The 18,419-nt window shown below is 36.8% G+C and overlaps 1 protein-coding gene across 7 annotated transcripts in view; it reads right to left on the reverse strand.

The window, feature by feature from the left end:
• The window catches only part of nbeab (neurobeachin b), a 417,880-nt gene that overhangs the window by 65,334 nt on the left and 334,127 nt on the right, over nucleotides 1-18,419 (reverse strand). For all 7 annotated transcript variants that reach the window (XM_047820677.1, XM_047820673.1, XM_047820672.1 and 4 more), the window contains 4 exons: nucleotides 15,323-15,440; nucleotides 14,354-14,456; nucleotides 12,056-12,171; nucleotides 3,434-3,546 (listed from right to left, as the gene is read on the reverse strand). In XM_047820677.1, the coding sequence (XP_047676633.1) occupies nucleotides 3,434-3,546; nucleotides 12,056-12,171; nucleotides 14,354-14,456; nucleotides 15,323-15,440 (450 nt within the window). The remainder of the gene's footprint in view (nucleotides 1-3,433; nucleotides 3,547-12,055; nucleotides 12,172-14,353; nucleotides 14,457-15,322; nucleotides 15,441-18,419) is intronic.

The following is an 18,419-nucleotide window of genomic DNA, read 5'->3' on the forward strand; positions in this document are numbered from 1 at the left end:
ACGTTTATTTTATAGTACCACTGACTTTTTCTTGAATATTATTTGAATAAAAAAATAAATAAATAACTGGAATTTATTTATTTTATTTTTTCCCCCGATCTCAGCAACAAAATTAAAAAAATTCACGTCAAATACAAACAATTCCACAATTCCTTAATTTCTTAATTGTTATGAAAATAAATCCAAATGCTGATTTCCATCATGATCAGGATGTCATTCTTTCTCATTTTTTACAGACATGTGCATGTTCCTCTGCATCATTAATATACTGAGAAAAAGGAATGTGTGGTCATTCGTTCATTCATTCGTTCATTTTCTACCGCTTATCTGAACTTCTCGGGTCACGGGGAGCCTGTGCCTATCTCAGGCGTCATTGGGCATCAAGGCAGGATACACCCTGGATGCAGTGCCAACCCATCACAGGGCACACACACTCTCATTCACTCACACACTCACACACTACGGACAATTTTCCAGAGATGTCAATCAACCTACCATGCATGTCTTTGGACCGGGGAGGAAACCGGAGTACCCGGAGAAAACCCCCGAGGCACGGGGAGAACATACAAACTCCACACACACAAAGCGGAGACGGGAATCGAACCCCCAACCCTGGAGGTGTGAGGCGAACGTGCTAACCACTAAGCCACCGTGCCCCAATATGTGGTCAGTCATATGTAATAAATTATTTGTATTTTGTATATAAATATGTAATTTTGTGCTTATATAAATAACTGAATTTAAAAACATTTCTATTGACTAGATCAAATGATGTAGAGTGTGCGTGATCAATTGGTGGAGTATTATCATAAACCAGAAGATTAAAGCATGTGTACTGGAACAGTGCAGTGATCTCGAGTCTGTTACTAAACACCATCGCTGGAGGTTTAATTATCAGCTGTGAGCTCGAGGTTTGGTTTTATCCAGGGTTTTAAAAAAAAAAAAAAAACTCAATCATCGCTTCCTAGCTCTGGCTTTGATTTTTGACGTCAGACTCAGAGTGACGTGTCTCGCTCTGGGGTCTCGCTGCTTCACGTACTACTAAGAAGTAGCAGGAAGTGAATGTGCTCCTCTAACAGCAAACTTTTGGAGGTGTGAAGCCTCAGCTAGTCAAGGACAAGCTTCAGGAGGCCTGCAGCTTGAGCAAGGTCCTGATAATGAAGGCAGCTCATGCTGCCAAAGAGCACAGTGAGGATGTCACATTATAATGCATCAGTGTCCTCCTCCGATGACCTGCTTCTCTCAGCTCTCCTCTGCTTTTCTATACAAGATCCAAAGGCAGATTAAAGATCAATAGTATTGTTTTATTTGTTATTTTCTCTCTGATATCAGTTAAAAAATCAGTTGCTCATTTTTCTGTATAAAAAGAGAGAAAGACAGAAAGAGAAAAATGAGACAGAGAGAGAAAAAAAAGTGAGAGAGAGAGAGAGAGAGAGAGAGAGAGAGAGAGAAATAAGTGAGATATAGTAAAATATCTGAAAGAGAAACAGACAGAAATAGACAAAGAGACACAGAGACACCTGAATGAAGAAAGAAATGAAAAAGAAATATACAGAAAGAGAGAGGGGGGAAAGAGAGTGAGAGAGAGGGGGGGGAGAGAGAGAGAGAGAGAGAGAGAGAGAGAGAGAGAGAGCACAAAGGAGTAGAAGGAACCTAGAATCAGGACAGAGAGAGGCAATTTGAAAGAAAGAAAGAGAGCGAAATAGACAGAAATCAGGAATGTATGAAGACAGAAATATATATTAATATATACATATACATTAATAGAGAAATAGAGAGAGAGAGAGAGAGAGAGAGAGAGAGAGAGAGAGAGAGAGAGAGAGAGAGGAATGCAGTTGTTTCCAGGTCAGTGAGTTTGTTAACTGTGAGAATGTGACTAGTGAAAGAAAGAAAGAAAAAAAGAAAGAAAGAAAGAAAGAAAGAAAGAAAGACAAAAAAGGAAAGTATATTAACACAATCCAGTCTTTTGCAATCCAGTAATATGCAGGCGTATTAAACCCCTATTGTGTATCTCTATATAGTACATCTACAGTCACTTCCATAATTATTGGCACCCATCAATCTGTCAATCTTTACTTTAATTGCATTCAGCTTAAATATCTTAAATATCTTCTTCAGTTCTCTTACACTTTTTTTTTAATTACAGCCTTGGTTTGTGTTTCATGCTGTTTTTAACTATTCATTATAAATCCATTTTATATCAAATACACAAACGGAAAGCTCTTAGATTCTGTCTTCTGTCCATAGACAGTTGGTATGTGTGATATTTCACATGTAGTGTTTATTGAATTTATTTTAGTAATTCGATTATTAAAAGAAAATCATTTACTCCAGTTCGATCATAATGACATATCAAGTTTATTCATTTATTTTTACTTGTATATAATCAAACGGTGCCAATACTTCTGTTCACCTACTTCAACACAGCTTGAAACTTTTTTTTCCCCCTCTACGATACAGAACGGCTCGATCTGTTTATAGTCATATGCTCCTGGTTATGAGTGATGTGTGGCTGGAAACATGTCCAGAACAACATCCAAACATGATTAGTGTTTTTTTTTTTTTCCTCTCTTCCATTTAATGCTATCGGGAATAATTTCATGTCATTTGTCTCATTTTACTTGGTACAATCTTGTTAAGATACAGTATGTGTACACACACACAAAAAATAAATAAATAAATAAATAAAACCTTGGAAAATATCTTATTAAATCTTGTTAAAGAAGCAGTCTTTGAAAATCTCTGTAATAACGCTCACTCGCCTCTGATTTTCGGGTTTCCTCCAAACAAATGGCTTTGGTTTTCCTCATAGCTCATTAATGCTACAGTGCAGTGCCTTCATACGGTTTATTTCCATATGGTTTGGTTTGGTTCGCTTTGCTTTTTCTTCGGATATGACCTGCCTCGGGTCCATCTTGCCTATTTAAGCGATTAGTTTAATGGAGGGAAAATTCCGATTCCAGCCACACTCATGCGGAGAAGGAGCGGAATTATGGACCGATCCGAGCGTACGTGCAGAGGTCATCAATAAGATAGACGGCGGTTTGAGTTGGAATTAAACAAGCCTTCCTTTGTTTGAAGAACCACTTAGGTTATGATTTAAAATTGCATAATGTGTGCTTTGGTACGCAGATCACTTTTACGATCTTCGGAAAGTCGATAGCGGGTTGCCAACAAAGCGACGTGTACGCTTAATAGAATGTTAATGTCAGGTAGATATGAAAAAAAATAAAAAATAAAAATTCAGCTCCTTGGAGAAACTATAGACATTCCAGAGGACGCTGTAAATCTACAGCGGCGCTAAAAATTTATGCAGGTTTTTAAACCATTAATCACATCCAATGGGTAGAAAGATCCTCCACCTCCTTATGATGTGTTACAGAAAGTGATGATCTATTAGATACTTGCACAGCAGCATGTATTTAATTTGTACCTTAGACAGATCTCGGAAGTTGCCAGGCAGTGTGAGGTCCAGCTCCTCCGACTCATAGTTGGTGAGAACCCAAGGGAAGACGGGATATTGGTTCAGGTCGTTGTATGTCCGTCCTAGCACAAAAAAAAAATCATAAAAAGGGATAAATATTTAATATATCATGGAGTGGAATTTTTTTTTCTGGGGTGAAATATTCATATATTTCTATTCCATCTAGCTACAAAACAGAAATATGTTAAAGGGTAATTTCATGCTCTTTATTAAAATCATATGGAGATGATTCCCTCCATGTTTGTACTATTTGGGTTTGAGATTTCATGCTGTCTCTCTCCGGCCAATCAGAGTCATCTGTGAGCTAATGTATGGGTGTTGATTATTACTAATTGACTAATTGGATAATAATTAAATTGGCTAGCTTCATGTGTTTCAGACAAAGTGTAGTAGACTTCACCCACACCATATGGTACAGTAGATATTGAATTATAATGGAATTCTGGCCAAAAATTCTGTTCATTTTCATTTTGTTTTACAGTAAGTGATTTTTTTTATTAAATGTAATATTATAGCTGTTATTTTTATTAGCGTGCTTAAAAGTTTGTGTCCCCATCCACAAGCGAAAGAAGCTCCAGCACTCATGTGGTTTGCTACTGAGCTTAAAGTCATTAGGATTCGGCGTTCACGGGACGTGAAACAGAAAATATTGACCTTTCACCGAGCTGTGCCGAGCTGGAGAGGAAGATAAATAAGTGTTTAATAAGTGTTAGGGGACATTATTATCAACAGTGAAAGCTATCAATCAGTAAGGCAAGAAATACACAGACTTACAAGAGAAAAAAAAGAGAGAAAGATTCAGAAAAATTCCACAAACGAACCAGTTTAAAAGTTTACACAGGAATAAAATAAAATAAAATCCTTCAGATCTCACACATTACTTGCTTTTCTAGCATTTTCTGAATATCCGCCCCTTTTCCATCAGACTTTATATGATGCTGAGATCCATCACTTTACACTGGGGGCAGCCGAGGGACTCGTACTGTACACTCATAGCTATTACACGAGTTGCAAACATCCGTTGATGCTCAAGATGGGAACATGATGCATGTTAATAGCCATGTGGGGGAGTAGGGTGGCATTTTTTGAATAAGATGATTGGTAAATGTTTTTATTATTCTGTCTTCTGGGAAACATGTAAATATCACGATATCTGCCTGAGCAGACTCCGACTCGCAGGATAAAAAAATAGAAGTCTTTATATCACATAAACAATGAAGCACAGAAATTCGTTCTTAACATAGTTAAACTTTGGAGGTTGGGGGCAGAGCACAGGGTCAGAAATGATACAGTGACCCTGGAGCAGTGAGGGTTAAGAGCCTTATTCAAGGGTCCAACAGAGGCAGCTTGGCAGTACAGGGGCTTAAACCCCAATCCTCTGATCAGTAACCCAGAACCCTAAACACTTGGTCCACCACTGCCCCAAAGAAACAGCAGCACTCCTACACCCAAACATACCAGGGTTTGGATTTTGATCACATGTGTTTAATGGTGTATTTTGCTTTGCACTCTATAAGCACATTTGGTTTCAGGCCCTCATTGTGAGTTATAGTATATGCTCAGTTCCTTTAGCCTGTCACATCACTAAGCCTGTTTATTTATTTATTTATTTATTTTTAATTCCTTTCTTTTCCACTTTGACTTTGCCTAATCCTTGTTAACCTGTGCTTGTTCTGACCTGAAGATTGTCTGACGATTTTGGATTTTCCACTCTTCTTGTTTTTTCCCTGTTCGGTTTTTACTTTTCTTTTAAAATAAACACCCTGCACTTGCATCCTACCCTCTGTGTCTGCGTCATGACCTGCATTTAAATAAGACATTTAAATGCAATCATAACAAATATTTTCACTATTAATGTCTTATCAATGAATTAACAGTAAGAATATTAATAATAAAAAAAATAAATGAATAAAATAAATGAATAATAAATGAATAATTAAAATGTAATCATTTAAAACAAGTTCCCCAATTATATAATAACATCTACACAATTTTATATAGTACATAGTAGCTGAATAAATTTTTATCTTCATAAAGAGGATGAACATCATAGTATATACGACATATTGTGAAAATTCATCCGTTCATTTTCTTTAACCACTTTACCATACTGGTTACACTGGACATGAGGACTGGAATACACACTAGATAGGACTCCAGTCCATCATAGACCACTATTAACACACAAATTCATACATTCAGTGGGGAAATTGATCATAGCCAATCCACCTACCTATTGGCATGTTTTTGGAAAGTTGGAGCAAAACCTGAGAACCCCGAGAGAACCCGGACAGACAAGGGAGTGGCATGGGATGTGGTAGCTGAGTGCTTAAGGTGTTGGGCTACTGAATGGAAGGTCATGGGTTCGAACCCCAGGTCCACCAAGCTGCCACTGCTGGGCCCCTGAGCAAGGCCCTTAACCCTCAGTTGCTCAGTTGTAAGTCACTCTGCATAAGGGATAAGTCTGCTAAATGCTGTAAAAAAAAAATATATATATATATATATATATCTGCTGCACCACATCACCAAGCATCTCTTCTACTGTGATGCTTTTTGTCCTACTGGCCACCAGTTCAGCTTATTTCTTTGTTTGGTCCTTTGTTAATTCGCAACTTTTTTAAATTTCATGGAAGTCCAAGAGAACACAATCGCAACAGAAGGAGTACACATTGGCATCCGGATGAAAAGTCCAAAGAAACGTCTGTGAGATATCCAGGAAATGCCTTATGTTTCCTTCTTCTTCCTTTCTTTTTTCTCTTTCTCTCTCTCAGACACACTCATTCCCTACTACTCCTCTGCCGGCTTTCTTCATCTCTTACTTTAACGCTAGAAATAGGAGCTTCAGACTGCAAAAAAACGACTAGCGCCGGCTGCATAGACAGGCATCAGAAACAGAGGTGTAAAAACGCTCACTTTCTATCCCGTCTAATTCCTCGGTGAAGAGGAAAAGTCTTTATCAGGTGTGACATTTCCACTTAAAGCCAAAGTCTCACACACACATTCACACACAGCTACGGAGAGAGTCGGCTTTTCATAAACGCCGAAGTCATCTCATATATAGGATTCAAAATGATTTGAAATAACTGAAAAGCTGAAGAAAAAGGGAAAAAAAGCCTACCGTTGAAGATAAAGCTATATAAATACTGTACATACACACTTACTGTGCAGTTTAGGAGGAACACCTACACATTCATGCAGTATCTTACATCTAATCATCTAATCAGATGGCAGCAGCAACATAAACAACGCATGGCTTCACATCAGACATCAGAACGGAGAAAAAAGTCTGATCTCTCCGATTAACATTTTTCATGGTTGTTGGTATCAGATTGGCTGGACTGAGTATTTCAGAAACTGCTGATCTCCTGGGATTTCATACACAGCAGTCTGTAAAGATTACACAATGGTGCAAAAAAACAAAAACAGTGAGTGAGCGGTGGTGGAAATGTGTTGATGAGAAAGATTAGAGGATAATTGAAGAACCAGATCTGTTCGAGCCAATAAGAAGAATAAAGTAAACAACATAACCGCTGCTTACAATCCAATTAATCGACATCTGACCAATCAGAGATGAAAATGTTATACTTTTATAAATGACCAATCAGGGCTGAGGATTGTATACTTTGAAATCTGACCAATCAGAGCTGAGAAATTTATACATTGAAATCTGACCAATCACAGCTGAGAAATTCATACTTTGATATCTGACCAATCAGAGCTGAGAAATTTATATTTTGATATCTGACCAATCAGAGCTGAGAAATCTATACATTGAAATCTGACCAATCAGAGCTGAGAAATTCATACTTTGATATCTGACCAATCAGAGCTGAGAAATTTATATTTTGATATCTGACCAATCAGAGCTGAGAAATCTATACATTGAAATCTGACCAATCACAGCTGAGAAATTCATACTTTGATATCTGACCAATCAGAGCTGAGAAATTTATATTTTGATATCTGACCAATCAGAGCTAAGAAATTTATACTTTGATATCTGACCAATCACAGCTGAGAAATTTATACTTTGATATCTGACCAATCAGAGCTGAGAAATTTATACATTGAAATCTGACCAATCAGAGCTGAGCATTTTATACATTGGCATAAAACATATTACTCATGAACGAGTGTGCATGTTTTACCGATTAAATAAAATATACAGCCTTTTAAATGTTTTGAATATTCATCGACAAGATATTCATATGGACTTCGATATCATATAATTAAAAAAATATAGATTTTATATCAGTTCATTTCAGTTCATAATTTCTCAGTATTAGTATAATATTTCTCCATCCCTATTGCATAATTAAATATTTCATTTGAATTTTGGAACCAGCTGTATTTTTATGACAATGATGGAAAAATCTGTGCCTATATAAACAGATAAAATAAAAGAATAAAAGAAAGACATTTCTCTTTAGTCTATATAAATAAATGGGGTGATTTGGTGTAAGTCAGACCAGAAGGCTGAGCTGATACTCGCCTGATTCTGCTCCACGTTCTTACACAGTGTGACCCACAACTGGAGCTGTGGCATGGCATGGAAGTGCAGGATAGACGTGGGATAGTGTGTGTGATCCTTATTTACCCCACGTTTGCTATAATGCATGCAGACTACCAAACAGGAGGGCAGCATCTGACCTCATTACCACATCAAACCCTATTGATTCCCATTCATCATGCTCTTAATTAGAAAGCACCTGTCACACCTTTCGCATTATCCCTACCTACATAATAGTAATCGACACGACCAATTATAAAATCAGCACTGAGCTTTGTCCTTAACAATACCGAACACTTTTTGTTATGTTCTGCTGTGTTTATGGCTGTTGTGATACATAGTAAGCTTGTAACTCATGTCTTTGTTAAACAGAAATCTAATCTGAGCTGTTTATGCAAATCAAGAGCGATCGATAGAAAATAAATCCTGATCAAATTAGATTTCAAAAACAAACAATAATCACTCCTCAAACCTTAAACATACCTTCATATATGATACAAACTGTTATAAAATAGCCACGACTCTGAATCTCCTGCTACAAGGCTGAAGAACTATAAGGCATTTAAGTGAAGAGGGTCCAAACTCTCATTTTTGAGATTTCTTCCAAGTTAAATTTAAAATTTTTAAGGGAACAAGACTTATTTTTTTTTTAAAATATATAATAACTTCTAAAGATTATTAACAGGAATAAAAATAGTTGGATTAGATTCATGACTCTAAAGTCTTGATAAAAATAAAATAGGTTTTATCACTGACGTAGCGCTAAGTTGGGTTGCACTGTAACGGTGGTGCGATTTCTGTGAATGTGACTGCGACTTGTTCAGGAAGTAAAGTAACTTGCGTGTGAGTTTAAGCTGATTGTCATGTTAGCGATGTCATGGCGTAGATTTAACAGCAGGGATAAAGATAGACCTTTAATTTATTAGACAAAAACATAACGATAGATGACTTGACTTGAACAAATATATTTATAAACCAAAATTAGAACAATTAGAAACTACACAAAATAACTAAGACAAATTAAAGGTTACTTAAAACATGGAACGTGTGTGTGTGTGTGTGTGTGTGTGTGTGTGTGTGTGTGTGTGTGTGTGTGTGTGTTGGGTCATGTTGTGTTCTCTAGAATAAAGTGAGTCTGAAAACAGACGAACACTTCTGAATCATCGGGAACAATCGCACTGGATTCGGGCCACAGCGAATGTGCGCAGTGTGAAAACTACAAAACTGTAGACAAAATATTATACAGAGAGCAATTATAAATTGCAAATGGACTCATAAAGGGCTATTTAAGAGGAAAGGAAACCTTTTCCGAACAAAAACCTCTTTTGGTTTCTTATTGGGACCTTTCAGGCTGCTAAAAGTGTCCATTCATATCCATGTTATTTATTCATTCATTCATTCAGTCATTCATTCATTCATTTTCTACCGCTTATCCAAACTTCTCGGGTCACGGGGCGTCTCAGGTGTCATCGGGCATCGAGACAGGATACACCCTGGACAAAGTGCCAACCCATCGCAGGGCACACACACACTCTCATGTTATTTATTATACCAAAAATGTATAGTATCCGATGTCAAAAGGCTTTAAAGTCATTGGCTTGCTTTCTGTTAATAATTAATAAATGAATAAATTAGTAAAGGTTAATTAAGAAACCTGACTTTGTAGGTCAGTGTACCAAAGTAAATTTCTAAAGACTTTTATGAATTTATGATTACGGGGCCTTTGTAGCACATTATGTGTTATAACATTATTTCTAAGCTATAAATGAGTCTTTTATAAAGCAAAGAATTTACGTATTTAATTTAAAGTACGGTATCCTAAGTCGAAAGGGTTTAAAGTCATCGGCTTGCTTTCTGACGTCGAATTAACTTTGGCGTATAGACATAAATTTGCTCTTCAGCCCAATGACCTTAACCAATTAATGTGTGTACTAACTCCAGCGGCATTTAGCACACAGCACAATGCTGATGCTGACCAAATCCCAGTGACCTTCGTTCATCGTGGGTGAATGTGTGAGAGGAGCGTTTCGGCCGAGCTTTGATTACTCGGGTCAAGCATGCGGAGAAGTGGGTCAGAGCGGAGAGGAGGAGAGGAAAAGAGAGCTGACAGCACTGAGGCCCGGGCAAAGGATGTTAATAACAGTGAAACTATGTTTAATTAGGAGAAGAGAGCCTCTGTATTAACACCCCCCTCTCGGGCCTGTCTGTGAGCCCAGGTTTCACTGACACCTCTGTCAGCCCTGGTCATTACCACTTCAGATTTTTAATGAATTTTCTCCCTGTACCCATTGCGCCTTACATCTAATTAGCTGACAATAATGTATCAGAGCAGCACGAGAGCTAAATATAAATATGCATGAATATGCAGCGTGAGCCGGGATGACACTTTTCAGTGTCAAAACAAAAAGAGGGTGTAAAAGAGAGAGCGAGCAAAGAAGTTGGTTCACATTAGAGACTCTGTAACGGAACCTCTCCACTGTGCTGACACACACGTTCACGCTTGGTGCGACTAATTATCAAGAAAAATGTGCAGCTCCTGCTCTCTGGGAAAAACAACAGCTCGCCGAATCAAAAGAGGAAAATTTTACACCTGACATCAGCCTTTGCTTCTAAAATAAATAACCAGAAGAGTCTTGTTTTAACAAGTTAGTATTATCCTAAAAAGTGCATCATGATACTGAATACATCATTTAAGCAGGCTGTTCTCAGTCTATCTATCTATCTATCTATCTATCTATCTATCTATCTATCTATCTATCTATCTATCTATCTATCTATCTATCTATCTATCTATCTATCTAGTTTGTTTCATGCATAACACCTCAGTCAAAGTGGCAGATTTATTTATTTGTTTATTTATTTATTTATTTATTTATTTATTTACCTGATGGCCTGATTTACATCATACACTCTTGAAATCTGACTTTTTTTTATAGCTCTTTGAATCGATGCAATCTTCAAAAACATTTACGTCTGTCATGAAACGGATTTATGATTATTGGGCCTTTATAACACATTTATAAGCTATCAATAAATCTTTTAAAAAATAAGCATCTGTCAGTGCTTTTAATGTCATGAATGAATGGTGTGTTGAAATATCTATCTATCTATCTATCTATCTATCTATCTATCTATCTATCTATCTATCTATCTATCTATCTGTCTGTCTGTCTGTCTGTCTGTCTGTCTGTCTGTCTGTCTGTCTGTCTGTCTGTCTGTCTGTCTGTCAGTATGTCTGTCTGTCTGTCTGTTAATCTATACTTAAAAACATATGAAATCTGACACTAACAATCCGAGTCAAAGTGGCAGATTTTTTCAAATTTATGTTAAAACACTCTTTGGCCTAATTTCTATTATAAAGTTATGATTCCTGACTTTTTAGTTCAGTATACTGTAGAACAGTAAAAAATAGACCTTTATAAACTTATGATTACGAAGCCTTTATAACACATTATATATTAAAACCTTATTTCTAATCTAAAACTCACAAGACAACATTTATAATAGTTATAATAGTGTAATCATTTATTTTTTCCTTTAAGCACAATCATGACACTTTCCAATTCAGTAAAACTTACGAACGTGTTACGAAGACCAAAAGTTGGTTTATACCTTTGCTCTGTTTTTAATGTGAGGTTAGCCAGCAGGATGAGGTTATGTAGGTTTCGCATAATCATATGCAGTATACTCTAGGCTTATGTAAAATAAACCTCTAAACATTTTTAACTGGCCTTCACAGCTCGCCAGCTGGATAACTGGAGTGTTTTTTCTCTAGAATAATCTGACAGGTGACCTCCAAATGTACTGTTTCCAACATCTGTGCCAGTGGTGTACATGCTAATAGCGTAGCATGACAGCGATGTGATCAGTAGCTAAAATTGTGTTGCTTTCTCTAATTATAAAGTCATTTTCCAGTCACAGGGAAATTCATTTGAACTATTTTGTCACAATGACAGCATTTATCAAACATTATATATTTCACTTTACCACAGTCTTATGAAACGATTCCTCACTATTTGTTTCATGATCACTGACAGATGAAGAGTGTAATAAACTCCAACCTGCTATAGTATTTAGGAACATAAGGTACTCGAAGTTGGAGATTTCACGTCTCTGCCAGCGCTGTGTCATATTGGAGGACTTGAAGAGCTGCCGTGACGTGGCCAGAGAAATCCGCCTGTGGAAACACACACACACACACACACACACACACACACACACACACACACACACACACACACACACACACACACACACACACACACACATTTTTACACACTGCTGAAGAACAAACCTCCACATTTCCTGCCACTAGCTTTGGCTCCATTGCATTTTTGGCTCCAAGACATAAGAATTTCAAGAAATATGGAATGTGCAACTGTTTTGCCAGAAGAAACACAGAGAACCAAGAGAAACAAGAGAACATAAACAGACCCAGTCACACTCTCAGACACGCAAGGCTGATCTGTGCCTTCATGTGGGGGATTAATGAAAACATGGCCAGGACTGAATGAACAGCTTTTCAGATGGGAAAAGTGCTAATAGTGTCGGTTTGAAGAGAAGCCGAGACATGTGCTGCGGGAAAAAGACCCAATGATGTAACACAGATCGAGCGACTAGAGGCATTATTAGACTAAAATTAATTAGCTTTTAGATTCTTACCTTTCTAATTCAATTAATGGATAGTTATATTTTGTACTTTGTTTTTTCACTCTCACCTATTTGTTTATGAATGAATGAATGAATGAATGAATGAATGAATGAAAAAGTACAGAGCTGCAGTGTCCTTCAGTAACAATGGTACGCTTTGTCACTAAAAACTGAAGCAAACATAACATGTTTCAAAAGATACAATAACACACTCATTATAATCACACACTAACACACACTCGTTATAATCACACACTAACACACACTCGTTATAATCACACACTAACACACACTCATTATAATCCCACACTAACACACACTCATTATAATCCCACACTAACACACACTCATTATAATCCCACACTAACACACACTCGTTATAATCACACACTAACACACACTATCAGAATTGCTCAGAAACTAAATCTAAAAAAAAAAAACTAAAAAAAACAAAAAACAAATCTAATATCATAGGCATTAAAAAAATAACCACTGAACCTGCTGTAACCATGACAACCAGCACTGGGACAGACTAATGATTACACATCACTATTGTGCTTATTGCGTTGCAGCGTGGATTTGAGAATTTTTTTTATCAGCTATACACAGGTAGAAATGTATTTAAAATGATCAGCATGGTACCACATAAAAACGGTTCATGTAACCATAGCAACAAATGTAGAATGATAATCTATGGTTAATTGTAACTTCTGCAACTTGCTGAATGAAATGTAAATAAATTGTTAGATTTGATTTTATTTGAACAGCAGCTACACTAAGCAAAATGCTAAACCCTACATACAATTAAGAATACACAGATTATGAGAGATTCAACATCAGTTCCATTCCAATTTTTAGCGGTTTCTAGCTATGCTTAATAATATATAATAAAAACGTTCATTCTAGAAGTTATAACAGTAGCTTACCACAACAAGCCATTATCCTACTTGGTCCTGAAGACTTTCCTGTGGTGGAAAACCTACTGATTGTTACAAAGTGCTAAAGGCTAAATTCAATTCAGTTTCAAATACAAATACATTGTCTCAAAGCAGCTTATCAAAACAAATATATATATATATATATATATATATATATATATATATATATATATATATATATATATATATATATATATATATATATATATATATATATATAAAATTATGATTTATTCTTGGAGCCATGTCCTTACATAAAATTTAATTATATCAGCAATTATAGACAACAAGAAATTAGTTTATTACATGTCTATGGCTGACATATATTGTTTTGTTACTACGGAAATTAAAATATAAGATAAAAAGCGGATTAATTATAAACATGTGCATTTTATTTGTTTAAATTGGAGAGATGATAAACCAAATTAGCAACATGACTGTTAAAGCACCAAAATGCATTTGTACATAACATTTGAAGTTATTTCTGAAATATAATTAAAAAAAATTGCCAAGCTGCCGAGCTAGATGAGAAGTCTGAATGTTCCTGTAAAAGATCCAGTCTCGAGTCTCGCTCTAGAGGAGAGATGAACTAGTTCAGAGTAATCAGGGTCAGGTCCCACTCAGATAAACAATAAAGGTGGCTGTAATAACAGCACTGCAAACTGCACTCAAGGTGTTTAACTGGGCCTAATTGCAATCAAAATGTAAAAACTTTTAATTTAAATAAATTTAAAAAAGGTTACTTGATATATGTTCGATGACGTGACCTACCTGGCTTGTGGGAGGCCATAGCTTGTACCGACACCTACACGAGGTAAACTATAGACCACTTTCTTCACTGTGGGCTGGTCAGGAAAGTTAAACATCACAGAGGCTGCAGGATAGAAGGTAAAGAGTGAGCGATAAAGTAAGAGAGAGAGAGAGAGAGAGAGAGAGAGAGAGAGAGAGAGAGAGAGAGAGACAGACATACAGACAGACAGACATACAGACAGACAGACAGACAGACGACAGCAGGTGAGAGACAAATAAATAAACAGACAGTTAGAGAGATATATAGATAAACAGACAAACAGATAGATAGAGTCAGACAGACATACATACAGAGAGAGAGAGAGAGAGAGAGAGAGAGAGAGAGAGAGAGAGAGAGAGAGAGAGAGAGAGAGAGAGAGAGAGAGAGGCAAACAGACAAAGAGACAGACAGACAGAGAGAGAGAGAGAGACAGACAGACATAGAGACAGAGAGAGAGAGAGAGAGAGAGAGAGAGAGAGAGAGAGAGAGCAGGCAAGAGAGGCAAACAGACAAACAGACAGATAAACAGATAGAGAGAGAGAGAGAGAGAGAGAGAGAGACAGAGAGAGAGAGAGAGCAGGCAAGAGAGGCAAACAGACAAACAGACAGATAAACAGAGAGAGAGAGAGAGAGAGAGAGAGAGAGAGAGAGAGAGAGAGAGAGAGAGAGAGATAAACAGACAGACAGACAAACAGATAGACAGAGTCAGACAGAGAGAGAAATAGCAGGCAAGAGAGACATACAGGCAAACAGATACATAGATAGACAGACAGACAGACAGACAGACAGACAGACAGACAGATAGATAGATAGATAGATAGATAGATAGATAGATAGATAGATAGATAGATAGATAGATAGATAGATAGATAGATAGATAGATAGATAGATAGATAGAAGCTGTTTTAACTCTGTATGTTATTGTACTGTTAGAAGAGTGAAAGATTTACTTCTGTTGGCCATAAAGACTTCCAGTGCGGTGTTCTGCAGCAGGTAGCGCCGGGCGAACACAGCTCGGATCTCACTGAACATCCATTTTCCATGAAGCCCTTCAGAGTACACCAACACCTGCTCAACACAAAGAGGCAGAGAAAAGTGAGCTAAAGTCACACCACTGGGTATTAAATATCAGAGTTGTTTACTTATTGACACTGATCACAACTATCTGTTTATTACCTGCTGCCTGGGAAAGTGGTCAAGTTTAATTATAACACAGGAATCCTGTCAGATTAGCTCATATTACTGTAGTCAGCTGGCTAGTTGTAGCAGTAAAGATGTGAAAATATACACACTAAAATTTTAAAATCCTCTCACAAATCTTTTTCATGTTATTAATGTTAGCCAGTTGTCTATGCTGAGCATTTAGCATTGTGAACATATTACTTTCACATTATCACATTATTCTTCTCAGGTTTATGTTAGACATCTTATATTAGCTAGATAGCTAGACTCAGCAGTAAAGCCTATCACATTTACTAGTTACAAATTCTCACAGAAATCCTTTCAGATTAGCTCCATAGCTAGCTCTCTTATAAAAAAAAAAAAACATTTACTAATATTTATGAACTAAAATGCCCATTGAATTCCTCCCATCTTAGCTCATAGGTGTTAGCTTAGACAGTGACAGTTGAGAATATATATTCATATAAGATTAAAAACCGCCTTGATATATTTTAGATCATGTCAGATTAGCTCGTGTTAGCCAACTAACTGGATTTGAAGTGAAGCACTTAAAAACGTACACATCTTCTAGGAATTACCATCAGGTTAATTATTTAGCCTTAGACAACATTTTTTCAAAGTTATAAGTTCAGTTTTCTTTCAAAAAATTATACATAGACTAAATATGACTTAAAAGTTTCTCTCTTAACTTAGCTAGCAAGTTAGCTAGAGAACTTTGCCAGGTTAAATAGACCTTTAGTTTTAAGAGTGGCCATTATAAACATTATTAAACGCCTGTCAGAAATCTTAGCAGAAATGCTCATTTTGGTTAAATTGAACATGTAAAGACAATAAATATTTATTACTAAAATCCTATTAAAATTAACATTTATTATTAACAAAAAATAATCCTCTCAGAAATCCTCTCAGATTACCTCATCTTAGATAGCTTGCCTGGTTCAACAAAGACACTTAGCAACAATTATGAACTAAAATATACATAAAATGCCTAATCTGCTCAGCACATGTTAGCTAGCTGGCTAGATTTAACAAAGAAGATTACAAATGTTTATGTACTAAAATGTTTATGTACTCAACTCTGGCAATTCTGTCAGGTTAGTCAGGTTAGCTGACTGGTTTTTGGCAGTATGATCATTTGTTAGTTAAAAATCCTGTCAGAACTCAAAGACAAAATGTTAGAAAGCTTTTTTGTCTGACATCCTGTCTTGTCTTCGCTATCTGAGCAGAACATATGAAGATGATTAGAAAAATGTATGTATTAAAATCCGGTTAAACATCACAGAGGTTGCAGGATAGAAGATAATGAGTGAAAGAGAGAGAGAGAGAGAGAGAGAGAGAGAGAGAGAGAGAGAGAGAGAGAGAGAGAGAGAGAAAATAAAAATCCCCACAAAAAAGTTTCCCCAAATTCAACAGATCAATGCAAAACCCAAAGACAGTGCATTTTCTCATAAGACACTGAACAAACACATTCAGAAAATCTATCAGCTTTACAATGCAGTTATTTTTACCCCATATATACTTAAGCATCTCAGTGTCCATAGTAAGACACAATTTAGTTTATCTGTTCACAAAGCATAACCCTTCTCTGTCAGCAATGTTCAAACTGCATGCAGGCAACTCCTTGGAAGACGTCCTTCACCAATTCTTGAAGAATTCCAAAGTGATCACTTTCAGTAACAGTCCACGAGTTCTTATAGAGTCCAGCAGAAAGGCCATCTATTCCTGTTGTTCAACCTGCAGAGGGTTCCATCTACATGATGTAGAAAGGTCATTCTGCATCATTCCTCAGCATCGTAGAGCAAAAAACTACCACCAATCCACACATCTCCACTGTGTCAGAGGTAGCACGTCCATTTGTATCCTTTAGATTGGGCGTCTGATCTTTACGTTCCATCCATATCTATTTTGCCAAAGTGCATTCAACTTTTAGGAGTTTGAGAACGGGAAATGGTGTAAGAACAGCAGCTGATTGGAAACCTGTTTCCCATGCTCCAATACATGTAAGACCACCTCAAAAGTACAGGAGAAATCAATCAAATGCGTGATACGTGTGTTTCTCCATGAGAAAGAAAGTTGAGAGGAAGAGGTGGTATAGAACAGAAGTACACACATCAGCAAACATATTTATTTTTTCCCTCTCTTTAGCATTTCTTTTTGAGACAATTCCTCATTGCCTTATGGCGTTAATATGTTTTTTAAGAATTTCTGTTGTGATAGTTCGTTATAATTACTCACTTTTCGTGCCCGCATCATTGTCAAGGTGAGGTAAAAAATCATGAATGTCTACGCCTGCTTTTCCTTTTGTTTGGTCCACCGTGTACCAGACTTTTTGTTATTGTTCTTCATCTCGCACGCTATCATCAGTAAGCTGAGATGACCAATCGAGGTCATCAGCCAGGTCTTCCTCTGAACCTCCTGCCTGCACTGCTACAGAAGACATGCGCATAACCTCAGCACTGTCCTCTGTCTCATTTTTTCCAGCAGAATCGATAAGTAACACTCTCAATATTTACATTAAGTATAATAGATCCAGTCTGTTCCTCAATCACTCACCTCATTCGGCTTCTCACCTCCTCACTAGATCCATTCACCTGCACACAACTTTTCCCTTCTTTGTCCTCTATGTGATGGTCAGTGGTTTTTCCATTAACATGAGAGTAAGACGGTCGTGTGTCCTAATTCGTGTCTTTATGCGGGCACGAGAAGCTTTAATGACCCAAATCTCTGCATTAAAAACACCTGAGATTTTCAGTACTTGCGTACACCATATAAGACTTATCTCCATGAAAGACACGGAAAGACACTTGTAATGTACGCTCTGGTGAAGTTAAAAACATGTAGACTTGGCGTCTAAAAAACAGAGCG

This window comes from Tachysurus fulvidraco, chromosome 11, assembly GCF_022655615.1.
Source record: "Tachysurus fulvidraco isolate hzauxx_2018 chromosome 11, HZAU_PFXX_2.0, whole genome shotgun sequence".
NCBI lineage: Eukaryota > Metazoa > Chordata > Actinopteri > Siluriformes > Bagridae > Tachysurus > Tachysurus fulvidraco.